This window comes from Notamacropus eugenii, chromosome 1, assembly GCF_028372415.1.
Source record: "Notamacropus eugenii isolate mMacEug1 chromosome 1, mMacEug1.pri_v2, whole genome shotgun sequence".
NCBI lineage: Eukaryota > Metazoa > Chordata > Mammalia > Diprotodontia > Macropodidae > Notamacropus > Notamacropus eugenii.
This window is the reverse complement of record NC_092872.1, coordinates 607,450,720-607,469,587: the sequence shown is the minus strand read 5'-3', so window position 1 is coordinate 607,469,587 and position 18,868 is coordinate 607,450,720. Positions and strand designations below refer to the sequence as shown.

The window sequence follows — 18,868 nt, the reverse complement described above, 5'->3', positions numbered from 1 at the left end:
GGAACACAGTAAGTGCTTAAATAAGGCTTGCTGACTGACTGATACACCTACTAGTGGTATTATTACCATGTCAAAGGATACCATATTTTGTATGGATTAGTGCCTTTTCTGGGATAATTTCAAATTGTTATTCAGATCAGATGGAACAAGTCAGAACTTATTAGTGTACTTATCTCAGAGCTCTGCCAACATTTCCAATTTTCATTTTTTTTGGTGAATTTTCCAATTCCATTTCTAAAAGCATATCAAGTAATAGGAAGGATTCACAAGATATGAAGTCTAAAATTACTTAAATAAATACTCACTGTGAACTGTTCAATGTCTCTTTCTAGTCCCACATTTGGCAAATCTGGCATCATATGTGCCACAACTTTGAAACCCGCATCCTTAGCCAGATGAAATGATTCACACACTGCCTTTACTGTGTGTCCCCTAAAGAAAAAAAAGGCGCAATACATACTGATTATGCAAACAAGTGAGGGACAGTATTAACACAGGGCAAGGTAATCATTTGGATTACCTTTGTGAAAAGCTTTAACATTCAAATAATTAACTGCTGTACCTTTTTGTCTTCAAAAAGGCCTATAGTTAAACCATTCTGGATAAGACATTGTTTAACATCTGTTCCCCATGCCACAATTTTTACCTGTTGAAATCTTACCCATCTTCTAACACTTGGCTTAAAGGTGATCTTTCCAAAGCCCTTCCTGTTCCTCTCAATCAGAGGTGATCTCTCTCCTTAGAACTGTCACATATTACTTGAGAAACTGCATGGCATAGTGGAGAGAGTACCAGACTTGAGTCAGGAAGATCTAAGTTCAAAACTTCACAATGACACTAACTATGTGACTGTGGACAAACCACTTGATCGATCTCTCAGAGCCACAGTTTGCTCCTCTGTAAAATGGGATAACAATATCTCTAGTACCTACCTCAGAAAGCTGCTCTAAGGTTAAAATGAGAAAATGAATGTAAACAGAATGGCAAACTATAAAGCATCATACAGATATCAGTTATCATTTTTACCTCTCTTATACAATTATAAACCGTAGTATGGTGGAAATACCACTGAATTTGGAGTCAGGACACCTAGGTTTGAGCTGTGGCTCCAAAGTAGCTGTAATACTACTAGAAGCATGTCACTTAATTTCTCTGCCTCAGTTTTCTTATCTGTAAAATTTAGATAACATACTAACTACCTCTGGGAATTACTATGAAGCAAGTATTTTGTAAACTGCAAATTGTAAGTGTTACTAAATATGAACTTGACCTGAACATAAACATCCTCTTTAATTTTTTAAAAATTGAGGCCTTTTAGCTCATGATGGAAAAGGCCACCCACATCCAGAAAAAGAACTACGGAGTCTGAATGCAGAGCAAAGCAGACTATTTTCTTTTTTTGTTTTGTTTTTTCTTTTTCATTATTTCTACCCTTCATTATAATTCTTCTATACAACATGACTAATGTGAAAATATGTTTAATAGGAAGGCATATGTAAAGCCTATATAAGATTGCAGGCCGTCTTGGGGAGGGAGGGGGAAAAGTTTAAAACTTGTGGAAGTAAATGTTGAAAACCAAAAATAAATAAACTTTAAAAAAAAGAAAAAAATGAGGTCTTTTTTTTTTTTAACCTAAATGTCTAAATATATTATTCCCCCATCTTCTCACCAGAAAGAGCTATTGCTTACAGCAAAGTATAAAGAAGCAGAAAAAAATAGTTCAGTGGCCACTGTTGCTGCCCAGAAGCCACTGAGCTCTTCCTCCTCCTCCTTCCCCCGGCTGGCTGTCTGCTGCCACTACTCACTCCAGGCACAGTATTTAGTCATGGACAAAAATGAGCTGGTACAGAAGGCCAAATTGGCTGAGCAGGCTGTGAAGTATGGCAACATGGCAGCCTGAATGAAGGCTGAGACTGAGCAAGGAAGTGAATTATCCAATGAGGAGAAAAACCTCTTCTCTGTTGCTTAAAAAAATGGCATAGGAGGGCCTAAGGTCATCTTAGAAGGCCATTTCAAGTATTGAACAAAAGGTGCTGATAAAAACAGCAGATGGCTTGAGAGAAAAAGAGAGAAAACTGAGATATCTTCAATGATGCATTATTTTACCGAAAAAGTTCTTGATTCTTAATGCTTCACAAGCAGAAAGCAAAGTTTTCTATATTAAAATGACAGGAGACCACATCATCATTTGGCTGAGATTGTTGCTGGTAATGACAATAAATGCATAGTGCATCAATTACCTCAAGCATATCAGGAAGTATCTGAAATGAGCAAAACGAAGATACAAGCAATGTATTCCATAAGAATGGCTCTGGTCTTGAGCTTCTTTGTGCTCTCTTAGGAGATCCTGAACTCTTTGGAGAAAGCCTGCTCATTGGCAAAGACAGCTTCTGAGAAAGCCACTGCTGACCTTGACATATTAAGTAAAGCACCACGCAAAGACAGCACAATAATCATGCAGTTTCTTATTGTTCAGTTATTTCAGCTGTGTCTGACTCTTCATGACCCCACATGGGGTTTTCTTGGCAAAGATACTGGAAGGGTTCATCATTTCTTTCTCCAGCCCATTTTAGAGATGAGGAAACTGAGGCAAAAAGGGTTAACTTGCCCAGGATCATCCGGTAAGTATCTGGGACTGGATTTGAACTCAGGTCTTCTTGACTCCAGGCCCAGTGCTGTATCCACCGTGCCATGGAGTTACCTATAATAACGTCATTACCGGGAGACAATTTAACACTGTAGACCCTGGACACCCAAAGAGATGAAAATGAAGCGGGAGGAGAGAATTAACCAGTTTTCAACTTTTGTCTGCCTCATTCTAAAATTTACACAGCTGACCATTTCTCATTCATGCTGTCCCACAAATAGTTTTTCTTTATGATTTATATTACTTCTATTTGAATTTCTTAATTTCTCATGTGGTTTTTATGTTTAATATTAGGGGAGTAAAGCCAGTTAACATTTAGGGAGTTATCTGTTCTCATCTGAGGTGGTCAATATGGGGATACAGAATTTTTATACGTTTTACATAGTACTTTGGATACATCGGCTTCTGTATCTAAACAAAGAAAACTGCCTATATCTTAGCCTAAAATCATAGACAGAAAAAGGGATAATTGAGTCCAGTCACAGGTACAGTTATTGTGGGCACTTTAAGATTGGAACATTGATGGCTGTGGTAGATATTATGTGTCATGCCATGTGTATCTGTGGAATACGCAATCTTGACATATAGGTATTTATGAAAGCAACTGCAAAAGTGTTCCTTAAGGTAAAGTTTTAATCTAGTCAATTTACTCTAGAGAAGGGCAGACAGAAATGGTTCACATTTATTATTTGTAAAGTTATTTGCTCTTTTGCTTTTATTACTTTTGCTACACTCATTTTATTTGAACTTAAATGGTTTAGGCAACCTAAGAATAAATGTTCAAGAGGCAGGAAAAATGAACTGCTTGATATTCAGAAAGTCACTGTATATCAAGTATAGCAGTAAAATAAAAAAAAAACAAACCCATGTATTTAAACTCAAGATTTTTTGCTTTTGTGATTTTTTTTGATACCTTCATAACATGTGTAAAGCTGTAAAAATAGTTAACAAGGAAATAACCTGAGATGATGGTTAGCTTTGTTTAATGTCTTATGAAATTTTCATGAACAACACAAACATAAATTTTAAGAACACATGTATTAATTTAACTTAAGTAGAATAAAAGTCTGATGAATGGAGGGGAAAAAAACCCCCAACAGTACAACCAAACTAATATACTAATCAAGTCTGACATCACATGCTAATGTTCCATATCTCTTGCTCTTAGAGAGGAATGAGCTGCACTGCCATTATCTCTGGTTTGGGCTCAAACATTGTCAATTATAATTTAATAGCACTCAATTTCAACTGCTTTGTTGTTGTCTTTTCCATTTATATTGCTGAAGTAATTGTGTACATGGTCTTCCTGGTTCTGATTACTTTGTGTCAGAGGTCTTTCCAGGACTTCTCTATGTTCATGATATTCACTGTTTTTTACATCATAATAATATTCTATTATATTTGTATATTACAATTTGTTCAGCCAGCTCCCAATCTGTGGGCATTTATTTTTATTTCTAGTTTTCTGCTACTACAAAAAAATGCTACTGTAAATATTTTGGTGTCTATGGAACCTCTCTTTTTATCCCTGACTTCCTTAGGCTATATGCTAGCAGTAGGATCTCTGGATCAAAGGGGGACATATATTTTAGTAATGTTCTTAACAAAATTTCAGGTTGCTTTCCAGAATGGTAGGTATTAATATACCTGAAAGGTTCTTCTACCTCACAAACCTGGGGTACTCTCAAGGTTTTTTCCCAGTACCTGCCTCCTTTTATACTCCCTTACGTGGGAATTTAACTACTCTCACTGCTTCAACTCTTAACTTTATGTAGATGGCTCTCATGGCTTTATCTCCAGACTGGACCTGAGCTTATGTAATTTTACTAGAAATTACCACTTGAATGTCAGGTCTTTGATACAAGCGCGTCCAAATCATGATTTTCTTTTAAAGTCTGCCACAATTCTCCCAATTAAAGAGATTTATAAACTCAAACTCATCTTTGATATTTTCTTTATATCCATACCCCATATTTCTGTCATAGTAGGTATCATAAAGGAAATAAGAACTATGATACAGTCTCTATCTTCAAAGAGCTTAGGTCTAGTTGAGGATAATTAATATACATATGTGAAAATCTAATACCACTCTATGTGCTTAAGTACCAAATTTGCAGTACCTTTGTTCTTTTAACGTGCATGAGCATACACAGAGCACACATTCAACTTCAATTTCTCATTACAGTCCACATGAACTTTCTGCTTCTATCAGGTCTATTTCTTTCCCGCATTTCATATATGTCATTAATTACTTTTATCTTGTCTTTGTTCATTCTGCTTTCATCTCTTTGGCACGGTCTCCACACTAATCTCTATCCAAATCCTATCTGTTCTCCAAGGGTTAGCTCAAGCCTCAGTTTGTCCAAATGCTACAAGCTACAATGCTCTTTCCTCTTTTCTGAATTCTTAAGAGTATTTTTTGTACTACTGCCTTCCACACTTAAGTGTATTACACTATCCTTTAGTTGCTTCATATTCCTCATAAAACCTAACAAGGCAGAATTGGAGAAATCTATCAATTAACCAGCATCTACTTACTTACTATGTGCCAGGCACACAGAACACAAAGACAAAAGTGAACAGTACCAGACCTCAGGGAAGACAAAACATACATTTACAGTTACATATAAAACACATACCAAACAGATACAAGGCAACCTTTGACAGAAAAAGGCCCTGGTTAGCCAGGGCCAGAAAAAGACTCAGAAAGAAGATTAACACAGTTTCTGGCACACAGGAGGCATATAAATACTTGTTGACTTGACAAGACTTCATCTGAGTCTTGAAGCAATCCAGGGACTCCAAAATGGGATGGCGAAAATGGCATGCTTTCTAGTGGGAGCACAGTATGTGTTAACAAAAAATACTTATATAGTGCTTTAAGGGTTGCAAAGTACTTTACAAATATTACCTTATTTTATCTTCACAACAACTCTGGGAGGCAGATGCTATTATTATCTCCATTTTACATATAAGAAAATTGAAACAAACAAGGTCAATAATTTGCTCAGGGTCACATCGCTAGTGTTGGCAGCTGAATGTGAACTCAGTTCTTCCTGAGTCTAGGTCTAAGACGGTATCCACTGCACACTCTCAGCTGCTCGTGTTCAAGATAATCTCTCATTTAATTGACTTAAAATTAAAGTACTCAGCTTTTCTTCACATTCGGTTTGTAGGCACCAAGTAATCTATCATTTTACGTGGGACCTTCGGATTGCATTGGCATAAAATGCCACTGCCACATACCAGCTTTCAGAAGTAACCACTGTCTTACCTGTTGGTATCTCTGGCTACATCTTCATAAACACTTTGCACTCCAATCTCCAGTCTTGTACACCCATAAGATAACATATCACTCAAATGTTTCTTTAGGCAATAATCTGGCCGTGTCTCAATGGTGATCCCAATGCATTTTGTGAGGCTTCTTTCAGAGTATCTGTAAAAACAAACCTAAAAATAAACCACATTTTCCAATTACAGGAAATCCTTGCCTACTACCTAAAGCAAGAATTTCTCTTTCCCAACTGAGAATCCAGTGCTTCTGCAATCACATTCCTCTTGGAAGCAATGGTTTCTGATATAAAATCATCTTACTGGTCCTATCAATCATTATCACATTTAAATAAAAAGTATTTACGTGAATTTACATGAACTAATTACTCAATGCAAATATTTTACAATGTGCACTTTCTCTGAGAGACTGCTAATCTTATAAATAGCACACAATAATTATCAATATTTCTCTTTGATACCTTTTCCCTAATGTCAAGATATTAGGCTGCTAAATGCCAGAATATCTTACAATTATTTTAAATATTCTATGTGCTGATCACTTCTGGGATAGAGAAAAGCAAATCACCTGCAAGAAAGAGTAAGTAAAGATTGTTGGGGAAAAACCTAGAATAGAATATTTTAATTGTAATCCTTCCTACCAGACATTCTTCTCAATACTTCCAGACGGAACTTTCCTAACATTCTATTATGAATAAAACTCATTCTGCATGCTAGACTGCTTCCTCTCTTTTAAAAATTTATGTCTATCATTACTAAAAAGATACAAGTAATGACAACAGAATCAAATACATTGTAAGTGCCTCATTTTACAGATAAGGAAAAAGACCCAGAGAAGTCTCTGTATCATTTGTCTAAATTCACACCAATAGTTAACTGAAAAAATTGCAGGATTCAGTTCTCTGACTCCAAATACAGTCATGTTTTCTACTCTATTATTTCTTGAAATAATGATTCTTCTAATAATCTATGCAATTAGCTCACTGTTTACTTGTCTCATTCCTCAGTTGCTAACAGAAACTGAACCCACTGGTATCAATATTAGCATTTATCTACTTTGGGAAATAATTACAAAAAGAATGAATTCTTCTGTTTTTACTTAAATTCCAAAAATTAAATGTTAATTTGAATAATGCTTTCTATACTGGCTTAGGCACACCTATAATAAAATGTCTATAGGATCTAAGGTTTGAAAATTGTACTATATTCTGTACTGTACAATAAAACCAATTTATCATAAATATATGTGCAAAGTTGAATTTTTTTTGACATGAAAGCATATGATTTATTAAAAAGTAACATCCTCTTGCATAACCTAGATAGGTAGATCTACCTTGTCTACTCCTTAGTATTAAGCTCATTTCCATAAAAAATAATAACCAAGCTTAGTTCTTTTATAAATTCAAGACTTAAAAATTGAAACGTATTTGTGAAATACAAATACCCATTTCATTTATTAATAGTCATCACAATCAAGGCAAAGCCGAGGTTAATTGATTTGTCCGAATTATAATCAGTGATGGCTAACTTATTATCCTTGTTACTGACATTATCTGCTATTAAGCTTTGCCAATACAGTATGTTGCGCGCAGAAATGAAAATGTGTGTAATACCAGTAATAATCACGACTGGCTGATAGTTTTCATTCATGTCTAGCCTCCAGCAGTCTGAGACCCTTTCCTTCAGATTAATGTAACATACAACAATGAAATAAAAGCATAACGAAAAAGTTGGATTTTTCCATTCCCGAAACACCACTAAAATCTTTTCCAAACACTGAAATTGCATTCATTACATTTAACAACAAACAAATTGAGAGCACTCCCAAACTACTACTGTTTTGAACAAACCTTACACACACATACACACAATAGGGACATGCTGAACCAATTTTCCCCCTTACTTTTGGTTCATGATGCTTGTTTCTATGACCTTTTAAATTTAGGTTTACAAGCCCAACACAGGATTATTTTCTCTTTTGTCATTTGTACACACTTAGGGAGATCTGTTCCTAGTTAAGTTATATTGCCTTAGATATGTGGTCTAAATGAAAAGCTTCTGCTTTTAATCTGAGAAATAAGAATAATAGATTTACCAGTCAATATTTTTTAAAACAATGCCAAATCAAATGAGAAAATATATTTAAAGTATTTTGCAAAGTTTAAAACATCACACCAAAATAATTAATCACAGCATTATATAACACAGTGGAATTTCCCTTTCAGAAAATTTATATATCAGGGAATTGATTCAATCATACATCAGATTCATGCTTACCTTAGGGTTTCTTGGCATTTTGATCTTATTCTTTGCCCTTGCTTTGGGTTTGCCTAAATTGGCCTTCTGAATTTGCTCCTTAAACCAAGTGTGTGTGTGTTTGTTTTTCATTGCCAAAGAAGACCATGCTATCAGAGAAATGGTGATATGACTTGACCTTGACTTTGTTTTGAGGGAGGGAGGATTGTGCAGGTCACCAGCCTCACTTCTCCTCCTGAGCCATCTGAATCCACTGACCAGATATTCATCAGGATGACTGGAGATGACCCAGGATGAGGCAGTTGGGGTTAAGTGAGTCACCCAAGGTCACACAGCTAGTGAATATCAAGTGTCTGAGGTGAGATTTGAACTCAGGTCCTCCTGACTCCTGCACTGGTGCTCTATCTACTGCACCACCTAGCTGCCCACCTAAACCAAGTATGATTAACCAAATTTCTATCCTACAAAAACCCTCTCTGCCCCAATTTATGAACCCTGGAAATTGGTCAGTGTTTACTTCATAAATAGACAGAGAGCCTGGAGGCCTAGAGAGTTAATATGCTTCATAGATTTAGAGATGGAATTGACTTTAAGTCATCATTTTACAGATAAGGAAACGGGAGCCCAAAGAGATTAAATGAATTACTCAAAGTCTCAAGACAATAAGCAGCACGGCTAGGATTCATACTCAGGTCTTCTGATTCCAAAGTCAGTATTTTTTTCATGGTATTATACTGCCACCTAGATCAACTTTCCTTTCTGATACTGTTAGCTTTTCTGTCTTCCTGATCTATACTTGGTTTTTTGTTTCCTAGCCTCATTCTGTTGATTAAAATATAGCTAACTTGGTGATTCTGGTTTGATTCTTAAACCCAGTCATACAATTGTTCCAGACTGCAAACTAATCCCAGTCTTCTCCCTGGATGGGGTAACATATCAGGACTGAGGACTGAACTTCGAGTCAGCAAGGTCTGGGTTTAAATGTACTGGATGGATAGATACCTACTCAGCACATAGCCCTAAGCAAGTCTGACTGCTCATTTCCCTACTGGTAAAAAAGAAATAATGCCTGTAGCATCAACCTTGCAAGATAGTTGAGAGACTAAAATGAGGAAATGAACATAAAGTACTTTGTAAACCTTAAAACACTACATTACTATGAGTTAAAAATCTAGTCTCACCTATATCAAAGCAGAATTTGAGCCACAATCAAGAGAAACTCTTGCCTTTTTAAAGGCAGAGCTTCTAAAAGTTGGAATGCTTACCAACAGGGATAGTGCTAAGAGTACAGAAGATGACAAAAAGAATGGTAAAGGGCCTTGAGTACATTTCATATAAATATCTCCTGAGAGAACTGAGATGTGTAACCTTAAAAAGAAAGGACCTGGGGGGGTGTGCTATTGGGAGGAGGAAGTATGACAGCTGCTTCAAAATTTGTAGGCCTATCACATAGAAGAAAGATTAAATTTGTTCTGCTTGGTCTCAGAGGGTAGAACCAGGAGAAACCAGTAGAAGCCACAGAGAGGCAAGTTTGTGCTAAACATAAACATTCCTTACAATTATTGCTATCTTAAAATCGTTTCCTTTTAGAGGTAATCAGTAACCCTTCATGAGAAGTCTTTAAACAGAGGATGGATGACCAGTCACTATGTTATAGAGGTGATTCCTTTTAGGGTAGTGGATGGACTATATGATTACTGAGTTCCCTTCTAACTCTTTAATTCAATGACTTAACCTTTATAACCCTCAAGGGACTTGCATTGGTGAAATAAGTTTCCTAGCTAAAATCCATTTTTAATACTTACCTTATAGAATTGTGAGATTCAAATAAAATCATGTATGCAAAGGATTTGTAAAACTTTAAAATGTTATATAAATGTCAGTTATTACTATCATCATCATCAGGTGGGTATAGAGTACCATGAAAAAGCTGGAGAGAAGGTAAGCTCATGTTGTAGAGGGCTTTGATTGTTAGATTAAAGAGTATGAACTTTGATAAAGAATAGCAATTGCAGGGCTCTTATTAAGTGACTGATCAGAACTACTGAAAAAGCAAGAAGAGTATGGCAGAAACATGGGAGGTAGAAAGAGTATACTGGTGGTTATGAGGGCCTGTAACATAGAATAAAGGAGAGTAACTAGATGTACGTTTTTGTGTGAGAGAGAGAAGTTACAGGACTTGGCAACTGAAAATAAAAACATAACAGATTTAGATGGGGAGGAAGGAATATACAGAAAAAAGAGGCATGGGCAAGGAACAAGAAGAATGAAAAGGCACGAAACAATATTGTAAGAAAGTGTCAAGAAACACCACTGTTCAGAATGAGATGATATTGGTGAGAACTAAGAAGAACCACAACTCCACACTCCACCTAATACCCCACAACAGGGAAAAGATTACCAGACAGGACCAGGACCAGAAAAATTCAGGTTTTGGTTTGCTTCCATTTATTTTCTCTGCCAATCTAGGCTTCAGTTTTTTCAGTCATAAAAAGAGAGAGTTCAACTCTAAGGGGTTTAAGGTTTCCTTCAGCTCTAAAATTCAATGCTTCTGTTGTTTAAAAGTGAATCCGCTTTTCCCAAGCAATCAATATCATTAAACTGATTATTATCTCCAAATTGTACTCAGGAACCTGCAACAGTGTTGTTGCTGTTGTTGTTGTTTTACTTAGTGGAAAAATTCCAAGATTCTGTGAGAACTTGTTATTGTAACTGTATAAACCTTATTGTACCAAGAGTACTATGCTCCATGAAGATAACAATCTGTGCATTCACTGAAGGATGGCAACAGAAGAAAAAACTGGCCCAAATGTAACCAAATTTTACTGCTTCTCTGGTTAACAAACTCCTCCAGGAAGCAACTCTTAGCCTACTGATATTTTTAGCCTTCAATAGACAATAGTATTGATACACTAAAAAGGCATTTAATTATGCAAAACAAAAGAATTCTGAGGTCAGATGAAGCCACAGTTGCCAACAACAAACCTCACTTAACCTATACACTAAAAAATTCATTTCTTACAATTCATGACATTAAGTCAGCAAGTTCACTGCCAAACGATACACCAGTGACTCACTGAAAATACCACTGGGAAAGCAACTGCACAAATGTGAATTTTGTATACAGGAGAGGCAATCACAGGATGAGAACAGCGGAATTTACAAGCTAATCTTTCTACTGGAGGGGAGAGCATCAAAGACCCAATCAAGGAAACAGGAAGCTGCTGCAGGCATGATAACGTCTCTTCATGAGTGGAGGTTTACAGAGGGCACAAGGGACAGGAATACAAACTAGCCCTCAGATAATTATTTTCAACTTCATTTCAAAATGCTTTTCTTCAGGGGTTTAAAAAAAAATCCACCATTACCTTTGTTAATTCAGTTGCAGAAAGGGAAATGGAAGAAACAATGAGAGTTAGTACTTAATATTCTATGGATACAATAAACTTTTACTCTTATTATTTTCTACAATTCTATTTTCATTTTGCAAATCAAAAGTTCTCTAGCATCCTGCAGAAGGTGAGTTACAAGAGCTAGAAAATAGCCCCATCTATTAAAAATATAGTCAGAAGCCACTCACATTAGTCAATGAACAATTATGAAGACTAGGTCTAGTGAGTGGAATTGAGTTGGGAGAAATAAGCAGCTAGAGTTTGAAAATTACTCCTTCTTGGTAATATACTCTGTCTTTGACTTTTCACTCTGAGACCTATAATGTAATTTATTACAAAATAAATTCCTATATGTTATGCAGAGTTAACTTTTCTAGCATTTAGTACATGTGCAATTATAAATGGTCATTAAAAACTACCCTTCAACATACTGTGGCTGGCTGCCTCTCCTACTCTCAATGAAGTACAGACTGGTAGGTAAAAAGCCAAGTTGAATCTGAAAGTAGTTTAGGAAGCCTTAAGTCTAGGAGAGAGATGAGATCTGGAGGTACTAAGATAATATGAAGTCTGTCAAATTCAGGACAAGACTGAAGCAAAATTCAGGCTTCTAGCTTGGTTTTTAGCTCCTACTCCATTCAGGGGTCTCCAAGGCTACAACCACACATGACACTCAAATAACTCAGCCAAGGCCTAGCAAAACCTTTACTCTCTCTACCACATTCAAGGCAACAATCCATCAGAGAATATATCGAATTCGATATATGAGAGAAATGAAAAGATTGTAATGAATTACAGATTCCATAGGGAGAAATACTGATTCATCTACTCTTGAAAAATCCTTGATGAGTAACTCATTTTAAATAGCTTCTACTGAGAATAGCGAGGAAGCATTAAAGTTTAGGCATAAAATTGCTTTTGGGCAGCACTGATTAATAAAGCATAAAATCATCTAAAAAGCATGACCAGGTTGTATTACACTCTTACATTTTGGTATTTGGATGACTCAGATCTCACTGTCAATTCCTTTTCATCTCCCAATCTGTGATTTTTATATCTAATTTTGGTAATCACTAAAAGCAGCTATTTTCTAAAAACTGGTAGACTGCTTTGCATGCACAATGTTAGTGTCATTTAGACTAATCAAGTCTTCTGGGAAACTATACTTGTTCTGTACTTGAACTCAGTTCCCATATCCCTTCTAATGTTTCCAATCTTTATTATACCATATTGCTTTTATCAAGATTCCTCTTATCAGTAATGAGCAGGGGAAGAATTCATTACCAAGTAAGTGAGAAAATCACAGAAGATAAAATGGACAATTTTGATTACATAAAACTGAAGTTTTTGCACAAGTCAAATCAATGCAGTTAAAATTAGAAGGGAAATGGTTAACTGGGAAAAATCTTTAAAGCAAGTTTCACTGATAAAGGTCTGCTGTCCATGCATACATACACACATATGCATATATTTGTAGATCTATGGAACAGATTCAAATATATAAGATTAAGAACCGTTCCCCTATAGACAAATGGTCAAAGAATATAAACAAACAGATCTCAAAGGTTAAAAAATCCAAGTCATTCAAAACAACCATATAAAAAAGCCTCCTAAAAATTAGAATTGTTTCTTAAATTAAAAATTTATAGATGCTCTTTTATACCAAAAAACTCAAAAATAAAGGTGCCCATCAATTGAGGAACAAATTGTGTATATGGATATAATGGAATATTATTGCACTGTAAGAAATGCCAAAAGAGATGGTTTCAGAGAAGCCTAGAGAGTCCTATACGAAATGATGCAGAGTAAAATAAGTAGAACCTGAAGAACAATTTATATAGTGACAACATTGTAAGGATCAGCAAAAAGGTCTATATCATTCAGATAAAAGGGGAGTGCAGTCCAGGACAGGATCACAGGAAGCCAGTGGTAGGCTCCACCTCTGCAAAAAGATGGAGATCCTCAGCCCCAGAGGTGAAGCAAGCAAATGGCAACACCAGGACTGCCTTCTCCCCACGCCAAGTGACTTAACACAGTCAGGGAAACAGGCAGACTCCAGTTCAGAGAACCACCACCTGTGCAGGGTGCCTGGGCAGGCACGCATTATCTAGCAGCAGACCTCCCCATGCTTCAGCATAGTCCCAGGTGGACAGGCATCTTCCAGCAATAAGATGTCCAGTGCTTTCACATAGCTACAGGTGGGCAGGCGTCCCTACCTCCGCATGTTTCAGTGTAGTCCAGGGAAATGCAGAAAATCCCACCTGGTCTCAGCACACACCAGGACCCTAGTTCAGCACCAGATAAGCTGCCAGATCCCTACAGCCTCCAGCTTCCAGCCCTTGAGGCCCCAGAACACAAATCTGGCCACTAGCACAAGAAGCTTGGGACGATGCCCCCTGTGCGCCAGAAGAAGAACTCAAACTTTAAAAGCCAGAAAATACGCAAACATCATGAGCAAGAAGCAAAGAAAGAACTTTGACCATAGACACTTCCTATGGGGACAGGGAAGATCAAAATACAAATTCAGAAGAGGACAACACCGTCAATATACTTACATCTGAAACCTCAAAAGGAAATATAAATTGGTCCCAAGCCCAAAAAGCCTCCTTGGAAGAGCTTAAGAAGGATTTTAAAAATCAAATAATAGAGGCAGAAGAAAAATTGGGAAAAGAAATGAGAGGTGTGCATGAAAGAGTCAATAGCCTGAACAGGAAGGACAAAAACTGACTGAAGAAAACAATTTCTTAAAAAGTAAAACGGGCCAAATGGAAAAGGAGGCACAAAAGCTAAATAAAGAAAATAATTCCTTAAAAATTGGAATTTGGCAAATGGAAGCCAATGACTTTATGAGACACCAAGAATCTGTCAAACAAAATCAAAAGAATGAAAAGATAGAAGAAAATATAAAATACCTCATTGGAAAAACAACTGATCTGGAAAATAGATCCAGGACAGATAATTTAAGAATTATTGGACTATCTGAAAACTATGATCAAAAAAAGAGGCTGGACAGCATCTTTCAAGAAATTATCAAGGAAAACTGCCCAGAGATCCTAGAACCAGAGGGCAAAATAGTCGTTGAAAGAATCCAGCAATCACCTCCTGAAAGAGATCCCAAAATGAAAACTCCAAGAAATATTATACCCAAATTCCAGAATTATCAGGAGAAAATACTGCAAGCGGCCAGAAACAATTTAAATAACATGGAACCACAAGTAAAGATTACTCAAGACTTAGCAGTTTCTATATTAAAAGATTGGAAGGTCTGGAGTATGACATTCCAGAAGGCAAAGGAGGTTGGATACAACAAAGAATCAACTATCCAGCAAAATTGAGTATAATCTTTCAGGGGAAAAGATGGATATTCAAAGAAATTGGGGACTTTTAATAATTTCTGATTAAAAAAACAAAACAGAACTGAACAAAAAATTCAATCTTCAAATACCAAACTCGAAAGAAGCATAAAAAGGTAAACAGGAAAGAAAAAAAGTTATTATTCAATAAGGTTAAACACTGTTTACATCCCGACACAGTAAGATATCTTTATTATGGCATTTAGAAGGGGTACAAATAGACAGAGGGTGTCGGTGAAACAAGGATGTCCATTATCACCACTATTATTCAAGATTGTATAAAAATGTTAGCTTTAGCTACAAGAAAAGAGAAAGAAACTCAAGGAATTAGAATAGGCAATGAAGAAACAGAACTCTCACACTCTGCAGATGAAATGATGGTATACTTAGAGAATCTTAGAGAATCAAGTAAAAAATTACTTGAGATAATAAACTTTAGCAAAGTTGCAGGACACAAAATAAACCCACATAAATCATTGGCATTTCCATATATTACTAACAAAGTCGAGCAACAAGAGATAGAAAGAGAAATTCCATTTAAAATAATTGTAGACAACATAAAATATTTGGGAGTCTACCTACCAAGACAAACCCAGGAACACAATTACAAAACATTTTTCACACAAATAAAGTTAGATTTAAATAACTGGAAAAATATCAGTTGCTTATAGGTAGGTTGAGCTAATATAATAAACATGACAATTTTGCCTAAACTAATTTACCAGTGCCATACCAAACTTCCAAAAAATTTTAAAGAGCTAGAAATAATAATACCAAAATTCATCTAGAAAAACAAAAGGTCCAGAATATCAAGGGAATCAATGAAAATAAATGCAAGGGAAGGTGACTAGTTGTACCAGATCTTAAATTGTATTATAAAGCAGCAACCATCAAAACTATTTAGTACTGGCTAAGAAACAGAGTGGTGGACCTGTGGAAGAGGTTAATACACAAGACATAGTAGTCAATGACTATAGTAATCTACTGTCTGATAAAACCAAAGACTCCAGCTTCTGGGATAAAGACTCACTATATGACAAAAACTGCTGGGTAAACTGGAAAACAGTATGGCAGAAATGAGGCACAGACCAATACCCCACACTGTATACCAAGATACGGTCAAAATGGGTGCATGATTTAGACATAAAGGGTGGCACCACAAGAAATTAGGAGGGCAAGGAATAGTCCACTTAGATCTCTGGAGAAGGGAAAAGTTTATGATCAAACAGGAGATAAAGAACATTATGGAATTTGGTATAGTTAATTCTGATTACATTAAACTAAAAAGTTTTGCACAAACAAAGCCAATGAAACTAAGATTAGAAGGGAAGCAGAAAGCTGGCAAATAATTTTTATAGCCAGTGTCTCTGATAAAGGTATCATTTCTAAAATGTATAGAGAACTGAGTCAAATTTATAAGAATACAAATCATACCCCAACTGATACATGGTCAAAGGATATAAACAGGCAGTTTTCAGAAGAAATTAAAGCTATCTATAGTCATATATGAAAAACCATTCTAAATCACTACTGATTAGAAATGCAAATTAAAACAACTCTGAGGTACCACATCATACCTATCAGATTGACTAACATGACAAAACAGGAAAATGATAAATGTTGGAGAAGATGTTGGAAAACTAGAACACTAATGCACTGTTGGTGGAGTTGTGAAATGATCTAACCATTCTGGAGAGTATTTGGGAACTATGCCTGAAGGGCTATAAAACTGTGCATAACCTTTGATCCAGCAATACCACTTCTAGGTGAATCCCAAAGAAATCATAAAAAAGGGAAAAGGACCCACATGTACAAAAATATTTATAGCAGCTCTTTTTGTGGTAGCAAAGAATTGGAAACTGAGGGGATGTCCATCAGTTGGGGAATGGCTGACCAAGTTGTGATATATGAATGTAATGGAATATTATTGTTTTGTAAGGAATGATGAGCAGGCAGATTTCAGAAAAACCTGGAAAGACTTGCATGAACTGATGCTGAGTGAACAGAACCAGAACACTGTAAACAGTAACAGCAACATTGTGCGATGACCAACTTTGATAGACTGAACTCTTCTCAGGAATACAAGGATGTAAGACAATTCCAAAAGACTCTTGATGGAAAATTCTATCCACAACCAGAGAAAGAACTATAAAGTCTGAATGCAGATGGAAGCATACTTTTTTCTCTTTTTTTTTGTTTTTTCTTTCTCATGTTTTTTCCCTTTTGCTCTGATTTCTCTTTCACAACATTAGTGTGGAAATATGTTTAATATGACTGTACATGAATAGCCTTTATCAGATTGCATGCTATCTTGGGCAGGAGGGAGTAAAAGGAGGGAGGAAAAGTTAGAACTCAAAATCTTATAAAAATGAATGTTGAAAACTAAAAATAAATAAATTTCAAAACAAATTATTGTTAGTGTTTTACATCTAATTGGAAAATATTGAAGGAAAAAAAAATGGAGTATCATGTGTAAGGAAAGGAAAAACGCTAGTAGAGCTGCATCAAAAAATACATGCTGGGGAATAACATATAATAATGCCAAAAAGGTAGGTCAGGGCCAGTTTATGACTTTTCTTTTTTGGTTATACATGTGCAATTACATAAAACATTTCCATATTAGTAATTCTGTGTAAGACTTGAATAAAAGAAAAAAATGAAAGAAAATGAAAAATAGCATGCTTTAGGATATATTCAATCAACATCAGTTCTTTCTCTAGAGACAGATAATATACCTCATCATTAGTCCTTTGGGATTATCTTGGCTCATTGTATTGCTAAGAATAGCTAAGTCATTCACAGTTCTTCACTGAACAATATTGCTGCTAATATGCACATTCTCCTTGTTCTGTTCACTTCACTATGCATCAGTTCATGTAAGTCTTTCCAGGTTTTTCTGAAATCATCTTGTCATTTCTTATAGAATAATAATATTCCATTACAATCATATACCACAGCTTGTTTAGACATTCCCCAATGGATGGGCATCACTTTGATTTCCAATTCTTAGCCACCACAAAAAGAACTGCTATAAATATTTTTGTATAAATAGGTCCTTTTCCCTTTTTTTGGATGTCTCTGGGATATAGACTTAGCAGTGGTTTTGCTGGATCAAAGGGTATACACAGTTTTAAAGCCCTTTGGGCATACTTTCACACTGCTCTTATGAAGTTTTCAACGCCAAACAGGAGTTTGTATCTGATCCCAGAGGTATTAAGGAGTTTACTAAGCAGGGGACTGACATGGTCAGAGCAGCAGGAATATCATTTTGGAAACCACATGTAGGATGGACTAGAAAGAAAGAGTAGAGGCAGAGAAACCAATTATGAAGCTATTGGAATAATTTAGGTGAGAAATGATGCAGGTGATAGCCACGTGAAATGGAAAGAAGGCTATAAAAGCCAAGAATTTTTGTGGAGGCAGAATCAACAAGACTTGGCAACTAACTGAATATGGAGGATAAGGGAGAGTGAAGAGGCAAGGATAACTCCAAGGTTTCAAACCTGAGTGACTGAAAGGATAGTGATAGGTGGGAAGAAAGATAGGTTTTGGGGGGAAAGAGAAGTTCAATTTGAACATTAGTTTTATATGTTTATACAGTTTAAAATATCCAAAAGGCACCTAGAGATTCAGGATCAGAACTTAGGAGACTAGGGTCAGATAAACACAACTGGGGGTTGTCTGCATGGAAGTGGTAAATGAACCCATGGAAGATGATGAATTAATGGAGAGAGAAGTGCAGAGGGCTTAAGACAGCAGGAGAGTGTACCTTCTATAATGAAGTGAGATAAGGGTGATGATCCAGCAAAGAAGACTGAGAAGGAATGGTTCTCAGATAGAAGAACCAGGAGAGAGCAATATGAAAAAACAGAAAACATACAGAAAGAAAGGTTTCATATATGTCAAAATTTTCATAGCATTTTTTTTGTGAT

The 18,868-nt window shown here is 36.0% G+C and overlaps 1 protein-coding gene across 2 annotated transcripts in view; it reads right to left on the bottom strand.

Annotated features, from left to right (window-relative positions):
* ELP3 (elongator acetyltransferase complex subunit 3) overlaps positions 1-18,868 on the bottom strand; it is a 123,280-nt gene that overhangs the window by 85,557 nt on the left and 18,855 nt on the right. For both annotated transcript variants that reach the window (XM_072634792.1, XM_072634793.1), the window contains exons 8-9: positions 5,922-6,083; positions 306-432 (exon numbers count right to left, since the gene is read on the bottom strand). In XM_072634792.1, coding sequence (XP_072490893.1) covers positions 306-432; positions 5,922-6,083 — 289 coding nt within the window. The remainder of the gene's footprint in view (positions 1-305; positions 433-5,921; positions 6,084-18,868) is intronic.